We start from the raw sequence: 16817 nt of genomic DNA, 5'->3' as shown, positions 1-16817 counted from the left end.
GCCTTACAGCGCCAGAGACCCGGGTTCGTTCCTGACTATGGGTGCTGTCTGTACAGAGTTTGCATGTTCTCCCTGATACTGTGTGTGGTTTGTCCTGGTGCTCCAGTCACCTCACACACTCCAAAGATGTACAGGTTTGTAAGTTAATTGGTTTCTGTAAATTGTAAATAGTTCTTAGTGTGTAGGATAGTGCTAAAGTATGGGGCGATTTCTGGTCGGTATGAACTCAGTGGTCCGAAGGGCCTATTTCCACACTGTATCTCTAAAGTCTAAAGACCTGTTGAGTTACTCCAGCACTTTGTGTCTTTTTTTCCATACCAGCAACTGGAATTCCTTGTTTATCCATCTTTTTCCCCAAAGAAGGCAACAATTGCGGTTAACAAATGAGTTATTAAATCTGTATTGATAACAGCCTCCATTGTGCCAGTTTATATTTGGACTGTTCCGGTTTTAAGTAGCTTTCTACAAATCGCTTGTTTGCACGCCTTTAAAATGCTGACCACTCTGTTTCTGTCTGGACAGAAAGAGATTCAAGCCATGAGTCAGTGCAATCATCCCAATGTCGTGGCCTACTTCACCTCATTTGTTGTGAAGGATGAACTCTGGCTGGTCATGAAGCTGCTGAGTGGAGGTAAGACAACGTCACGCAGCATACAAAGACAACATTCATCTTCCTTTAATAATGATTGCTTTGTGTTCAAGCTGAAGGGACAGGATTGAAATTGGGACAAATGGAAGATGGCCAGAATTGACTCAGTGGCCAGTTTATACTCTAAGCAAATTCCTTGCCCATTGAAGTGAGATTGATGTGTGACCTCCCAAGGTGAATTTGTTCAATAGGATGTAACGTACAAACTCTTCCTTAAACTCTGAAAATGGCCATTGCTGTTGTACTGTTTACAATGAGAGGCTTGTACTCTCTTTAACAATATCTGCTGTTCTTCTCTCTGCAACTGCAGCACCTGACACTATAACTGCTTTCAATAACCTGACACTTGACCGCCACATTGCATCAGAGAGTGTGGGCAAGCTTTAAAGATTATTCATGTATCAGGGAAATTTAAGATGGTATTAATCTGGAGCAAAACATCAACAAGATTTGTCTTGTTTCCCTCCATGGCTGAGTGAGCAACTATTGAGTGTTCTCTTGAGAGTTACAGGAAAGGGAGGTCCCAGGTTTGTCTGATATCTACGAAGAGCTAGCTGAGTTCCACAGATAGGGAGGGAATGCACAGCCTCAGCAAGGTTCCTTGCTCCCAATTTGTGTCGAGCATCCTACTCGAGGCTGTGTGTGTGTGTGGCCGGTGAGAGCAATATTCGTATCCTAGCAGCACTGGATACAGCAAAGGTTATAGGTCAAGGCAACTCTGAGGGCCTGAACTCTTGAACTAGCTCTAACCAAGCTGTTCCAGTACAATCACAACACTGGCATCTACCCTACAATCTGGAACATTGCCCAGGGTGTCCCGTTGCCCAGACGTAGGATGTACAAGGGGCAGTAATTCGCTGGAATCAGTCTTCTGTCAGTCATCAGCAATGTGACGGAGGTATCATTGACAGTGCTATTCTGTAGAGCGTACTCACTAATAACCTCTTCACCAAGCCCAGTTTAGGTATCATCTGGACCACTCAAACTTCAGACCACCGCATTGTTCCAAACATGGTCCAAAAAGCTGAATTCTAGAGGTGAGGTTTAAGATGTCTGGGTATGTAATGGTAATTATGTATTCTAAAAATGGTCATTACAAACGACAACCAGAAACTGAAAAAAAAAATTAAAATAATGAGAAAACAAAACAACCCTTGACTCTGTCTCCTGTTCGCATTTAAAAGGCTTGGCATCTGGGCAAGATTCCAGGAGCATCTGCTGCTTGTTGAGACACAACCCCAACAGATTAGCCAAAAGCGGTTCTGCCAGTAGCTCAAATCTGTTTCTTGCACCACAAAGAGAGCCTGCCTGATTCTAAACAGCGTTTTTGGTTTGAGAATGTAGTATTGGCCAGTGCTAATTGCTCAGTTTCATTTTTTAAAAGTGCATTCAATGTTTCGGTGGGAGAGGTTGGGGGGAGGAGGAACTGCAGATAGTGTAAGGCTGGGTGGGTTGAAAGGAGAGAAAGTGTAAGAGAGTGGATAGGAGTGTAGGAAGGAACTGCCTACAACTCCTGCCTAAACTGCTGGCTTACACTGAAGATAGACACAAAAAGCTGGATTAACTCAGCAGGTCAGGCAGCATCTCTGGAGAAAGGAATAGGTGACGTTTGAGGTCAAGATCCTTCTTCCATCCCACTTTTTCACCCACACACTACACACTAGAGGCAATTTACAGAGACCAGTTAATCTTCAAACCTGCATGTCTTTGGGATGTGGGAGGAAACTGGAGAACCCGGAGGAAACCCATGCGGTCACAGTGAGAACATGGAAACTCCACACTGACAGAGCCCGTGGTCAGGATTGAACCCGGTTTTCTGGTCCTGTGGGGAGAGGTTTCCTGCAGTCTGCTCTGGCTATACCCCTCAATCTTATATACCGCCATCATCTCTCCTCTTGACTTTCTCAGGAAAAACAGACTCAATCTTCCCAGTCTCTCCTCATAACTGAAACACCATCCCAGGCAACATCTCTTCTGCACCCTCTTAAGCGCTGCCCATCTTTCTTCAAGTGCAGTGAACAGACCTGCATGCAGTACTCCAGCTGATGTTTTATACAGTTGGAGAATAACCTCTCTGCTCTTTTATTCAATTCCCCAACTAAAGAAGGCCATCATTCCACAAGCCTTCTTAACCACCTTACCTAGCTGTGCTGTCACCTTCAAAGATCTATGGACGTGTACACAAAAGTCGCTCTGTTCTTCAATACCCCCTGAGTCCCAACCATTCATGGCCTCTATAGTACTCCCAAAATGCATCATCTCTCATTTATCAGGATCAAACTCTACCTGCCATCTCTCTGCCCATTACACCAACACATTGACATGTTGATACGTTGTAGGATAAGTTGTAGGAGCAGAATTAGACCATTCGGCCCATCGAGTCTACTCAGCCATTCAATCGTGGCTTATCTATCTTTCCCTCTCAACCCTATTCTCTTCTCTTGTCTTCTCCTCATAACCCCCCGAAGAAGGTGCGAGAAAGACCACAGGAGTGGTGGGGGTCATGGGGGTGCATGGTGTAATAGTATAAAGAGAGTGCAAGACTTCTGCTTGGATGCAAGGTGGACAGTCCTTTGCTTCCCTTTCAGGCTCTATGCTGGACATAATCAGGAAGACAGTGAGCAGGAATGAACACAGGACTGGCGTGCTGGATGAACCAGTAATTGCAACTGTTCTCAAAGAGGTGCTGGAGGGCTTGGATTATCTGCATAGGAATGGACAGATACACAGGTGAACCTTCAAACCTTTGCTCCTAACTCATACCGAGTCTCAATCCAAAGCAATTTAACTGTTGATCAAACAAGAAAATGTCCTTAATAGGATGCTGCAGATAAGATCCTGAGGGTCTTGACAGGTTATTTGTGGAGAGGTTGTTTCCTCTTGTGGGTGAATCTGGAACTAAGGATCACTGTTTAAATATGAGCGGTCACACATTTATGACAGAGGTGAGGTCAATTGGAGCACTGTTCCTCAAAGGGTGGTGGAAGCAGTCTTAATGAATGGTTTTAAGGAATAGGGAGGTTGATTCTTGATAAGCAAGTAGAGAAAGTTACTGGGGGGTAGACGGGAAGAGGAGTTGAGGTTACAATCAGGTCAGCCTTAATCTTACTAAATGACTCAAAGGATCAAATGGCCTTCCAATTTGGGAGTTCAACAATCCATTTATTGAAGTACCGTCCAGTTCCTTCTGTAGAGGAGACAGCATGGCGGTGCAGTCTCACAGTTCCAGATACTCGGATTCAATCCCAACCTCCGGTGCTGTCTGTGTGGAGTTTGCTCGTTCTCCCTGTGACCATGAGCAGAAAACAAATGGCTGGAGGAACTCAGTGGGTCAGGCAGGAACCCAGGCATATTATCTATTTGCGATGGGAGAGCACGTGGGGCCTTGGTTTAATATCTCATCTGAGGGCAGGATGCTACACTGAGTGTCAGTCTAGGTTTTTTGGCTCGTAGTCTCAACAACCCACTGGCCCAGGGACAACGGCACGTCCAATTCGACCGCAAACTGGTCAGTTCTTTGGCTGTGTCCTCCTTTGTTTAAAGGTTGATTAGCACAACCTCTTAAATAGAGAGGTTCATCAGCCGCAACTAACAAGGGAAGAGTGACTGAGGCAGTGGACAAAGCAAAGGGACACAAGGTCTGACAACTCATCAGTAATCCTAATTGTTTTTTAATGTCTGTATTATTTTCAGGGACGTTAAAGCTGGTAATATTCTACTTGGAGACGATGGATCTATACAAATTGCAGGTAGGTTGAGCAGATGCTAATGTCACTATTATAAATTAACTCAAAATAATCTCCTTAATGTACTTTGCTTGCAAATTAAATGAATTAGGCCAGTGTAGATTATTACTAGAACAGAAAACAAACTTGATTATTTTTAACATCCCAGCATCTCCAATTGTGACCGGGAGATAAAGTGAGTAAAGGTGACACAGACCCCAAAGTCTGCAGTGGTCTCGGCTTTGTGAGAATTGATTCTATTGCTGGCTCTACCCTCAAGCTGAAATCACAGTTCCTCTATAATCTAATCTCAGTAATAAACTGAAAGGTTAAAGCAATCAGTGCATTTGCTATCTGAGTAGTGAGTGCACAATAATATAAAGTAAGTGATAGCTGATTTTATATCTTTGCACAAGTTTTTTTCCAATGAAGCAAATGAAATACAAATGAGCTGCCAATTTGCTGTTGCCTATTTACAGCATTGTATAAAACATGTTTACTTGTTGGAGTGCTAGTACTTGTTCACTACCCAGTCTCCACTGAATTCTATTAAAGCAATAGCCAGTACTTTCAGGGAAAGGAAGGCAGAGAATGTTGTTACAAAAGTGTCCTTTGGAGGCTGAGTTTTATGAAGCAACACTTGGATTTTTGTAGCATCTTTAACACAGCGAAAATATCTCTAGGCATTTCGAAGGAATATTATTAGACAATAAAACAATGATACAGGAGACCAAAATATCTGTCAGACATAGGTTTTACAGGGCCTCTTAAAGTGGTGGTGGGGGGGGGTTAGAGAGGCAGGGCGATTTAAGGAGGAAATTCTGGAACGCAGGGAGCTGAAGGCAGAATGTATGTTAAAGGAGGTGGGGAGTGATGGGGGTCGGCTTTCCAGGAACACGGAGCGTTGCAGGGCTAGAAGAGGCTGTGGATGAAGCAATCATGAGAATTGAACTGCAAGACATGATCTTTAAATCTGAGGTGTTGCTGGACTGGGAACACAGGAATGATGGATGAATGACACTGAGGAGGCAGAGTTCTGGATGAGCGTAGCTTGTACTCCATAATGTTTCATCTATATTTTTGTGTCTCCTGAGGTAATTAAATAACATTTCCTATTGTCACTGCAATAAAGGCAGACTTGAATACCAACCCTTTCATCACCAGGTATGGATGTGGAGGAGGAATGGAGTGGCTGCCAGTCTGTGTACCTTCCCCAGCTGACTCACCCGTACATACATTGCCTGAAGCTACACTGGCGGCTGATAGCTTACACTGTGCTTCAGTGCCCCACGGCAATGTTACTGATGTAAAGGGTTTTTTTCTCCAGAGAACTGTGTAACAGTTGACTTCTTCCTTTGCTAGATTTTGGCGTTAGTGCCTTTCTGGCTGGTGGTGGGGATATGACCAGAAATAAAGTGCGCAAAACCTTTGTGGGAACTCCGTGCTGGATGGCCCCTGAAGTGATGGAACAGGTAAATCAAGGTTTCATGTTAACCTTTTGCTAAAGTAGGGCCGGGTTTGGATCATTTGTTTCGCAAACCCAGACTTTAACCTAATATGGCTTAATCAGTTGTGGTTTACCAACACAACCCTGATGCTTGCAGAGTGAATTGGGGAACCTGATTCACATCTCTCTTGTTGAGCGATGAGATCTCTAACTTTCCTGGGGCCGAAGGGTATTAGGGAGTTTGAGCACTCATTTCACCTCCAAAACTGATCTAATCAAAGTCTGCTAGAAGTTGTGACAATCTGATTTGGGTGACATAAATTGGCAAACCTCAGCCCTGTGGCCACAAAAACATTGCTGCAGGAAATGCCCAATGTACCATGGTATTATTCTTTCTCATGCCTTATAACGGGGTTGTGCCATGGTTACTTCAGTGGACCAATGTAGATCATTAATGTCAAATTAAACTAATCCCTTGTGCCTGCACGTGAACCATGTCCCTCCATTCCCTGCATATTCATGTGCTTAACCAAAGGCCTCTTAAAAGCCACTATGGTATCTGCTTCCAGGTACTGTGAATAAAAAATAAGCCTTGGGAATGCAGAATTGCAGAACATAAATACGATATCCTGATGTCCAAAACTGCTTCAATGCATACTCTCATATTTAAGCCTTCGCCTTGCTATCGAATCCCATTTACCAACCGCAGAAATGATATTTCATCAGCTCTCAGTGCTTCACTGTGAGATCGTTATTCATGTGACAAGGCTTGTGGTGGATCAAGTGCAAAGGATGGGATGGATGCAGCCAAATCATGAGGAAGGATTGTTACAAAATGGAGTGGGTGTACTATTAAAATATGGAATGGGTGTGTCGAATTGTACTTTGGGTGGGCTGTATCTTGATCTGGTTTCATTGGAAGCTGTCAGCGCTGGATTTGGTGAAAGGCCAAAATGTGTTCGATTTTACTCTTGGACACATATCTCCTATCACAAAATGTGGTGGTGCAGGTACCATTTGTTTTGCCTCAGTTACGTACGGATTAGAAAATGCTGCATTTATATGTAACATCAACGTGGAATGCAAACTTAATCTCGAAAATCAGCTCTTAATTATCCAGCAAAGACTTTTATTTGAATGCTTTCGGCCTTAAGCTGAAACTCTTCGCACATGTTTCCTGATCTGCCGTATCTCCAGCATTTTGATTTTATTTTAGTTTTCCAGGGTTTTCCTATTTCCCTTTAAAAAATAAATTACAATTGATCTCAGCAAATGATCTTGCACTAAAATAGTAGCTGATTATTTCCAGGAGCTGCATCTATAGCCTGTGAGCCAGATGCAGCTCGTGACCTCTGGTATCAGAATCCTAGTTTCACTTGTGTTTGTTACCCATCTGCTAATTTGGAGATGGCTTGACAAGATTGTCAGCCATTAGATAAATCCTAAATCATTGATTGCTATTCACAGCCCAACATGTACATTAAGGATAGCATTTTGAAGCATCAAAAGGTTCCATGGTATACAAGGGAGACACAAGTGACTGCAGATGCTGAAATCTTGAGCAAAAAACAAAACTGAAATACTGGAGAGACTCGGTGGGTCTGACAGCATCTGTGGGGGGAAATGGACAAACAACATTTCGAGCCAGGGCTCTTTCTTCAGACTGAGGGAATCTTCTTTAGACTGAAGAAGGGTCCCAACCTGAAACATCGCCTGTCCATTTCCTCAACAGATGCTGCTTGACCCCCTGAACATTGCCAGAGCAAGGCCACACACACTGGATATTCCACATAGGTAGTTTACAACCCAATAGTATGAACATTGAATTCTCCAGTTTTAGGTAACCTCAAACACCCCTCCCCCCTTCCTTCTCTTCTACCTGGATTTGCACCCATTTCTCCCCTCCCCCTCCCACCTACATTCCTTCCTCTGGTTTCACAATTGACAACTCTTCTGTCCTTATCTCACACCTTCTGTCTTTTCATATCTGACTTTGTTCAATCATTCACCTATCCAATAAAAACCCTCACCTGTATCCACCTATCACTTGCCAGGCTTTGTCTCTCTCCTTTCTTTCAACTTTCTCCTCCCCCCCCCCCCCCCCCCCCCCCCCTCCACAATAAATCTGAAAAAGGGTTCTGCCCCAAAACATCACCTGTCCATATTCCCCGGAGATGCGGAGTTACTCCAGCACTTTGTCTCCTTGTTTCTACTCCATGATTCCAACATCTGCAGCTGCAGTTCCTTGAGTTTCCAGCAGATGTCAGCGTTGTGGTGAGCACACTTTTGCACAAGTCCCCTTTTAGATGGTTTCCAGTTGCTTCAGACCAACTCCTGAGCTTCAATTCTATTCCAGGTACGAGGTTACGACTTCAAAGTCGACATCTGGAGTTTTGGAATAACGGCAATTGAACTGGCAACGGGAACAGCACCGTATCACAAGTACCCACCAATGAAGGTGGGAGTAAACTTTGAATAGCTTGCACATTTGATGGATGTTCGGGAGTAAGTTATCTGGAGAGAATGTGTTGGAAGGAACTGCTGTCGCTGGTTTACACCGAAGAGAGACACGAAGTGCTGAGCAACTCAGCGGGTCAGGCAGCATCTCTGGAGAGAAGGAATGGATGATGTTTCGGGACCCGTAACGTCACCCATTCCTTCTCTCCAGAGATGCCGCCTGTCCCGCTGAGTTACTCAGCACTTTGTCTATCAGGAGAGAATCGTGGATCACTGGGAGTGAGTGACACAGAATCAGATGAGTTACATTTTTGCTTGCAAAATAAATCTAATCTAGGTTTGTGAGTTTTCTGGGAACTGTAAATCAAGATCTAGCCTTCATAGCACCCTTAGCATAGCACCTAAATACTTAATTAGCAACTGTCTGGAAACAAAATGTATTACGATGCCTGTTTAAAACTAAAATGTTCATTCAGCCAGTAATCTATTTCAGAATTCCGATTTTATGCAAACTGATTACAATTTGACTTCATGATCCAAGCCAGTGACTGATTTGCATTGGAATTTGAACTAAGCTGTGTTTATTTCAATGTCAGAATGGAGCTGATTTTTTTTTTTTAGTTGCTAGGACCGGATTAAAGGAAAAAAGGTTGCAAGAAATGGAAAGCGAGTTGAATGATAAAACAGCAGTTGGTGGCCGCTTGAATGTTTTGAGTACAGTGATGTTTTGGTTACAGTAGGAGAGCACTCCCACTGCACATTACAACTCGTCTCTCCTTTAACCCGGCTCCAGGTTCTGATGGTGACTCTCCAGAACGAGCCCCCTATTCTCGAGACGGGTGTAGAGGACAAGGAGATGGTGAAGAAGTATGGCAAGTCCTTCCGTAAACTGATTGCCCTGTGCCTGCAGAAGGACCCTACAAAGAGGTGTGTTCACTGACGTCAGTTGTAGACAGAATGCAATAGGAAAGTAGGCCAGGAGACAGGGCTGTGGGCTCAGGATCAGCTGAAGCCATGACTCGGACCGATCGAATACTAGGCCAACACATATTAGTGCCGCCTTCAAGTCGAAGGCTGAAATCCGGCTGTAGAGAGAAAGGCGATTTCTGTTGATCACAAGCTGGTAGAACTACTGTCTCGCAGTGCCAGGTTCGATTCTAACCTCAGGTGCTGTCTGTGTGGAGTTTACAAGTTCTCCCTGTGATCATGTTTCCTCCCATATCCCACATACATGAGGATTTGTAGGTTAATTGGTGGACTCGCTGGGCTGAAGGGCCTGTTTCCCTGCTGTATCTCAGTATCGCTATTGAAGGATAGGATGAGTGCCTGTTCCTATTCTCGTCTACGAATGAACCATAACGAGCCATCCAGTTATAGCTGGGGTTGCAAGTCATGAGGAAGCATGGGAACAGATGAGGAGGTGGGAAGAGTGAGTTGCTGGTTTACACACTTGCCAATAACTTGTGGCAAAAACAGCTTGAAGCACCAAGTGCGCTCTCTCTCTCTCTCTCTCTCTCTCTGTGTTTGCGTGTGTGCGTGCGTGCGTACGCCACGCCACGCCACGCCACTGTTCAGGCTTGGACACTGGGTATCCAGTTTGCATTTCAATGTCACTCATTGCTCCCACACAGCCATGTGTGACTAGGGAGCACAAAGGGACGGCAGCCAACTCCCTCCACGAGGAGAAACTGGTGCAGAGGCTCGCGAGGCGGTAAAGAAAAGAGGAAATGTGCTGCTGATGTCTGAAGTTTACCTGATGTGGCCTCCGGGCTGCCAGTGCATCGCAATGCCTCGACCCCTCCTCCCTGCTTTCAACGTGCCCAACTCACTCTGTAAACTCTATTTTACAGGCCCACTGCAGCAGAGCTGCTGAAGCACAAATTCTTTCAGAAATCAAAGGTAAATGAGAGAGGAAAGCGAATAACCCAGTGGTGGCTTGAACCGCGGCGAGAGTCTGTTTCAACAGTGACGCCCATGCCAGTCATTTACACACGAGATGGAATTCCAGACGACTGGTCTCATTGCACTTCTCAACAAAACAGTCTTCACTCGTACAGTCGTAGAGACACACAGCACGCAAGCTGGCCATTCAGCCACCATGTCCATACCGACCCATCCACATTAACCCCCTTTTCCATCACTTGGCTTGTAACCACCGAAGCCTGGGTGATTCCAGTGCACAATGATACAATGGTAACAGTGCAGGAGATGGCCATTTGGCCCATGGTGCCAGTCCTGGCTCTCTACCACAGCAACACAGCCAGTCCACAAAGTCCTGTCATTTTACTATTTAAAGTAATGATCCAATCCCTTTTGGAAAGCCCCTGTGAACTTTCATGCACCTGCCTTTACAAACAGCACCTTCCAACCATTAACCTGCTACACATGTGTTTGCCCCAATCCCAAACTGTAGTGGGCTTTATCTGATCCTTTCGAGCTGATTTTCCAGTTGATCTATGGGAGCAGTGTGGAAATCCGGAAGAGGGAGAGTGGCAGTGGGGTGGCAGAGTTGATCATTCTTCAGCCGGGCATGCACCATTTCCGCTGGGGGGCTGAGGATGCACGAGGACAAGCCGGGTAGAGGCAGAGTCCAACTGTGTGATACAAATGTGCATACCTGGCAAAGAATTGCTTTCCTCTTCCTGCTCCCACTGGATACATGTTGCTTTTTCAATTGAACCAAGACTCCATAGCTGTGGATTTATGCAAAACCCATTGTCTTGTTTCAGAATAAAGATTATTTGATGGAGAAGTTGTTGGGACAACCACAATGCAGAGGGCAAAGGGACCCAAAGGTAAGGGCTGCTTGTCGGTCATTCTGAGAAGCTCGGGGTGGGGGAAGATTTGCATTTACACTCTGGTGTCTGAAAACCTCTGCCTTCAAGTTTGGTTAACCTGCCTGAATTGAGCACTGCCAGTGGACCGGTGATACAGTAGTTTACGCAACACTGATGAGCAAAGTGGTATACAAAGTACTAAAGAGGTGATGGAAACTTAGAAGGCAGATGTTTGCAAAGGTTGTGTATGGTGTCGTAGAACCAAAGCAAGCTGCTGTTGATTTGGAGTGCAAGAGTAACGAACTGCTTGATGCTTTATAAAGGAGTGAACATTATAAAGGAGTCTGGAGTCTAATGGAGACAAACTAAGTCATAGCAGTTCACTGGCATGCTGTTTGGATCTAATTATGTATCTGTTCATCGTGCTTCAAGCCTTACTTTGTTCCTCGTCATCTACAACACAGGAAAATCCCTTGGCAAAGTGTCTACATCAGGCAATGGCAGGCAAACTGTTTGCTTTTCAGCTTCACTTATACAACTAGTCTCATTTCAAGCTTATGGTGCCCAGAGATGAGGCAAGAAAAGGCAACATTCTGAGATTTTAAATCAGGCCTAAAAATCCATGAAGTTTCGCCAAGGCGCAAAGAGACATGGCATGTAAAGAGGAGGGATCTAGGTGCAGCACTGTGGATTGCCCAGAGGGACGCATCAATCCGTGCCTTTTCAGCTCCATACACTGGCGCAAATAGACTTCTTCTATCTTCTTGCAGGCTGACAACACAGTGCAAGCTACTGGCACGATACCAAAGTCTGCGAGTGAGCCCGGGCCTAGCAAAAAGGTCTGTATTTCCCGAAAGTGTCAGAGAATATTACCCAGCAGAGGCAGTGCAAGTTTTCACAACAGATTGCCCAGGCTCAAAGCAAGCACCATTTAGCACACTCTGCTCCACATCAAATGGTTGGCAAGGTCAAAGATGCCATCATTCGAATACAAAATTAATCCAGTCTCCATCACCCTGTCCAGGTGGATGTTTAAAAAAATAAATATCAGCCAGCATTATTCAGTAACAGAAATGGGGCTGTTCTCTTGCCTAACATCCATCATTGCATTGCTGTTTGTAGATCATAATCATAATCATGCTTTGCGCAAATTTCTGGCTGCAATTGTCTACGTAGCAATAGTAACGGCACTTATAAAGGACGGCGTGTTTCTCACTGACATGCAACGACGGTGTAGAAATGCACTTCTTTCATTCCTCGTGGATGTATCGCGTGTTTGTCACAGAATCGCACTTTGATATCAGTTAGAAACGAGCTGAAGTCTGTGCCAGCATCTATCATTTCCAGACCTACTGCCCCACCTTCATCAGGATAGAATTATCATTGTAGATCAACCCATTCAGCTCCTCACAGCAGAGGTAAAGGTAGCATGTTGTTGAATCACAAGATGTTCACTAGTTACTTACAGTTGGGCAGTGGATGTAAGATGATGGGTGAGAATCCTGGCAAACGTACAGAGTTCATATGACTTGTATTCCAAGCTCCAGTACCTGCCTCAGTAACTTGCCCTTTAGTAGTGGTGCTTTTCCTGTGCTTCACAGCAGATGGCTAGAACAAAGAACAGGCACTGCAGCCTACAATGTGTTGAACATGATGCCAAGATCATCTCTGACCACTCATTGCCTGCACATAATCCACACCCCTTCATTCCCTGCATGTCCATAACTTTCTTAAAAGCCACGATCGTATCGGACTCCACCACGGCAGTGCATTCCAGGCACTCGCCACCCTTTGTGTAAAAAACAAAACTTGCCTGCACATCTCCTTTAAACGTTGCCCCTCTCACCTTAAAGCTACGCTCTCTGTGTAGGAAAGAACTGCAGATGCTGGTCTAAATCGAAGGTAGACATAAAATGCTTGAGTAACAGTGGGACAGGCAGCATCTCTGGAGAGAAGGAATGGGTGACATTTCAGGTCAAGACCCTTCTTCAGACTGAAGGGCTAGAGAGCTATGCTCTCTATATTTGAGTTTTTTCCATCCTGAGAGAAAAAAAGTCTGCCTGCTGACCCTATCAACGCCTCTCATAATTTTATATACTTATATAAGGACTCTCCTCAACCTCTGGCATTCCAGAGAAAACAATCCAAGTCTGTCTAACCTCTCCCTGTAGCTAACACCTCACAATCCAGGCATTATTCTGGTAAACCTTCTCTGTACCCTCTCCAAAGCCTCCACATCTTTCCTGTAACAGGGTGACCAGAACTGCACACAAAACTCCAAATGCAGCCGAACCAAAGTCCTATAAAGCTGCGTCATGACTTGCTGACTCGTATTCAATGCCCCGATCTATGAATGCAAGCTAAAAGCAAGTGTCCTGTTTGCTGCACTGTGTGAGGGATAAAAACTCATACACGCTCTAATGGAGCTCACGGCTAGCTCGTGGGTCGGCTCCGTGCATAACTGAGGTAGTGAGCAAGGGGAATGTCCACAAACAGTGGGGCAGGGTTGAGCTCCTGATGCTGTGGATGATAGGCAGTTTCTGGGCTTACGAAACAGGGCATCGGTGCCTTCAGACAAAGGCAGGAGAAAACTGCCAGCAAGAAGTGTCTTGGCACGAAATCTAAATGCTGCCGACTAACCTTGCAGCTGCACTGTGATTGCCTGCAGACGATGCGCATGCAGGGGTCGAGCGGTCACTTGTACAAAACCGAGGACGGAGGCTGGGAATGGAGCGACGATGAATCAGGTGACGGATACGATGAATCAAAACCTGCCGCCTATCAGAAAGCGGTGAGTGCATCTGGCAATAAACAACCTCCCCTTTCAAGTGAAGGAAAATCAGATATAGTCTTTCTTGACAGTTCCTGTTTAATCCCATCTGAATTAGCTTCACAGACTGAGTCAGTCCGTGCTGACATCACTGAAGATATATTCAAAATGCTGGAGTAACTCAGTGGGACAGGCAGCATCTCTGGGGAGAAGGGAATGGGTGACGTTTCGATTTGAGACCCTTCATACTGAGAGTCAGGGGAGAGGGAGGCTGGAGATATGGAGGGGCAAGGTGTGAAAACGACAGATCAAAGCAGACTATGGTCATTGTTGGCTGTGTGGAAGGTGACAACAAGGCAAACAATCAGTAATATTTAATCAGGACAGTGAAACTAGTCTGAGAACTAGGATGGGGAGGGATGGAGAGAGAGGGAAAGCAAGCGTTACTTGAAGACGTTACTGAGGTTAACTCAATGGGATGCCATGCTTGGCTGAGGCTCCTGGTCAGCAGTGACAGGGACTATCTCACCCCAGGGCCTTTGTGTGAGAGATGAACTGTTGGCCTGCAGAAACATCACAACTGGGATGGAAGTCGATGTTCACAGGTGCTTGTTTTCCAAAAAAAGTAGCAGGGGAGGAGAGATGAATCAGTAGCTATAGAATGACACAGCATAGGAGAAAGCCGTGAGGCTCATCATGACCACACCTGTCCTTTCAAAAACAGATATCCAGTTAGTTACCTCGTTCCTTCTGCATAGCCCACAAATTTTTCCTTTTCAACTTTTGATCTAATTCCCATCTGAATATTCTAATTGAATCTATTTCCACAGCTCTGTGAGGCAGTGTGCTCCAGATTACAAAAATAATTATCTTGCCTGCACCAGTTATCTTCATTCAGTCAGTGGCAGTAGTTTCTCCCCAGTCTGCTCCACCCCAATCCCTCAATTTTGAGCATCAAATCTTCTTTAGCTTTCTCTGCTCCGTTGAACAAACTCAGCTTCTCCAGTCTCCCTGCAGCACTGCTGGTCAGTCCCTTCTCTGGCTTGGAGTTCGACCAAAAGTGTATCTCAGTCCACTTGACAATGACAAATCAATACCAGTTCTAATTAACATTTGCTATTTTCATTTTGCCAGGGGCCATCAGGAAGTTCATCACATCTGATGAACCAGGGTGGACCTATTCTCCTTGTTCTACGATTGAGGTAAGCAACATCCAGCCTCTGCTCAATCTCTTAGCAGGTTCCCTGCACACACTGGCCATCTCTGGTATGAGCTGTTGCAATGAAGCAACTGTCACTTGGTGCCGCCATGCCTGCAGCACCATTGCAGAGGCTTGCATGTTGGTGGGAGAGCATCTCTGCCGTTGAAGGAGGTTGACAAGGTCATCCTCTGAGAGAATCTTGTGGAGGGAGAGTCATCCTCGACTAGGAGAATGTTCTCCCATGTGCGAGAGACATTAACACGGGTACTGGGAGAAGGGGAGGATTTTCAACAATATAATATTTTATATTGTATTAACTGTTTGCACAGGAATTTACAAAGGCAGTTGAATGACATCAGATTTGAGTTCACTCCAGGCAGAGGTAAGTCCCACTTTGTTCCTTTTTAAATTAGCAACTAGATGCTGGAGAATTGATGTTTGTTAGCATCCATTTCTAGAACCACGCTGTCTGCTTATGCTAGCACCAAGTCAGCCGCGTGTTGTCTTGGTTAGTGATGGGGCAGGACTGGGAACAGTAAAAAAAACTATTCGAGAGGAACAGTGGACAACTCTATGAACAACTCGCATTAACTGCAGAGGGACCTAAGGTATTTCTGACCTTAATGTCTAATGGACAAAGAATGAATGTTCACACAGAGGGCAGTTCCATATCTGGAAGGACCTGCCAGAGGAAGCTATAGAAGCCAATACAATTATGACGTTTAACAGACATTTGGACAGATACGGATAGGAAGGGTTTAGACTTGGAGGGATTAGGGCCAGGCAAAAGGCACGAGCGCAGAATGCCAACTTGGTTGGCGTGGACAAGGTGGGCTGAAGAGCCTGTTTCTGTGCTGCACGGCTCTATGATTGTCAAGTTTCTGCTGCTGTCCTAATTTGTGCTAGAAACTATTTCACGCTGTTTGATGCTGGAACTCATTTCAAATATCTGTCCCTGCAGACTCTGCCATCGGCGTTTCTCAGGAACTTGTTTCTGCAGGTTTAGTGGACGAGTTTGACATGCTGGTTGGTAAGTCCCAATTGCAATATATTCAACTTCCAGCTGAATGTATAGGCGAGAGCAGCAGTCAGGATAATGTTGGTGTTGGCACCTCCATGTTAGTGAGCAAGAAGAAAATCGATAGGATTCTCCCTTAAACCAGTTGGGCATAAAATTCAGAGGACCCAATTAATAATTTTCTGAGCAGTGAGTTCAGATCCCACCACAGCAGATGGGAAATGTAAATTGTTATTTGTAAAGAAATTTGGCATTCAATAACGATAATGTAGCCATCAGCTTCCAGATAACCCGAGGGTTTTTACCCGTGTCCTTTAGAGAACGGAATTTGCCACCTTCATGATGTGATCCACGTGTGACTCCAGACCCAGAGCAGTGTGATCAACTCCTAACTGAAAAGGTGCAGCTAATGAGGGATGGGGAGTAAACGCTGTCTGTCAACAGCACCCACACCCAGTGACTGAGCAATTGAAACAAATGGTTGGCCTGGGTGTGCCCCGGGTGAGAGTGGGTCAGAAAATGTGGCACAACTTTGCTCAGAATAGCTCTGCAGTGCTTGATGGTCTTTTCACCTCCCACAACCAAAGTGTTGCTGAGTTGCGAGTGTAAATATCCATCACAGGCTGATGATCTTGCCTGACGACAGAGAGCTGAGACACCACTGGAGCCTGAGGGCTTGCAGTCCCCTTTAAGGAACATTGGGGATTCGGTCCAGTAAACAGAACGTGTGGACGGACCGGACTTTGGAAGTGGCGCCAAAACATGGCGGCGCC

At 45.3% G+C, this 16817-nt stretch overlaps 1 protein-coding gene across 5 annotated transcripts in view; it reads left to right on the top strand.

Annotated features, from left to right (window-relative positions):
- Nucleotides 1–16817, top strand: part of LOC116968837 (STE20/SPS1-related proline-alanine-rich protein kinase-like) — a 34931-nt gene that overhangs the window by 13899 nt on the left and 4215 nt on the right. For 3 of the 5 annotated variants that reach the window (XM_033015795.1, XM_033015798.1, XM_033015796.1), the window contains 13 exons: nt 523–631; nt 3238–3379; nt 4343–4398; nt 5737–5846; nt 8178–8279; nt 9072–9205; nt 10129–10177; nt 11008–11073; nt 11826–11894; nt 13724–13846; nt 14960–15027; nt 15356–15408; nt 15988–16056. In XM_033015795.1, coding sequence (XP_032871686.1) covers nt 523–631; nt 3238–3379; nt 4343–4398; nt 5737–5846; nt 8178–8279; nt 9072–9205; nt 10129–10177; nt 11008–11073; nt 11826–11894; nt 13724–13846; nt 14960–15027; nt 15356–15408; nt 15988–16056 — 1150 coding nt within the window. The remainder of the gene's footprint in view (nt 1–522; nt 632–3237; nt 3380–4342; nt 4399–5736; nt 5847–8177; nt 8280–9071; nt 9206–10128; nt 10178–11007; nt 11074–11825; nt 11895–13723; nt 13847–14959; nt 15028–15355; nt 15409–15987; nt 16057–16817) is intronic. The other 2 variants (XR_004410540.1, XM_033015797.1) reach the window with 2 other exon arrangements.

The sequence above is a fragment of the Amblyraja radiata genome, chromosome 46, assembly GCF_010909765.2.
Source record: "Amblyraja radiata isolate CabotCenter1 chromosome 46, sAmbRad1.1.pri, whole genome shotgun sequence".
Taxonomy (NCBI): domain Eukaryota; kingdom Metazoa; phylum Chordata; class Chondrichthyes; order Rajiformes; family Rajidae; genus Amblyraja; species Amblyraja radiata.
The sequence above is the reverse complement of the archived record's forward strand: the minus strand, read 5'-3'. Positions and strand labels throughout refer to the sequence as shown.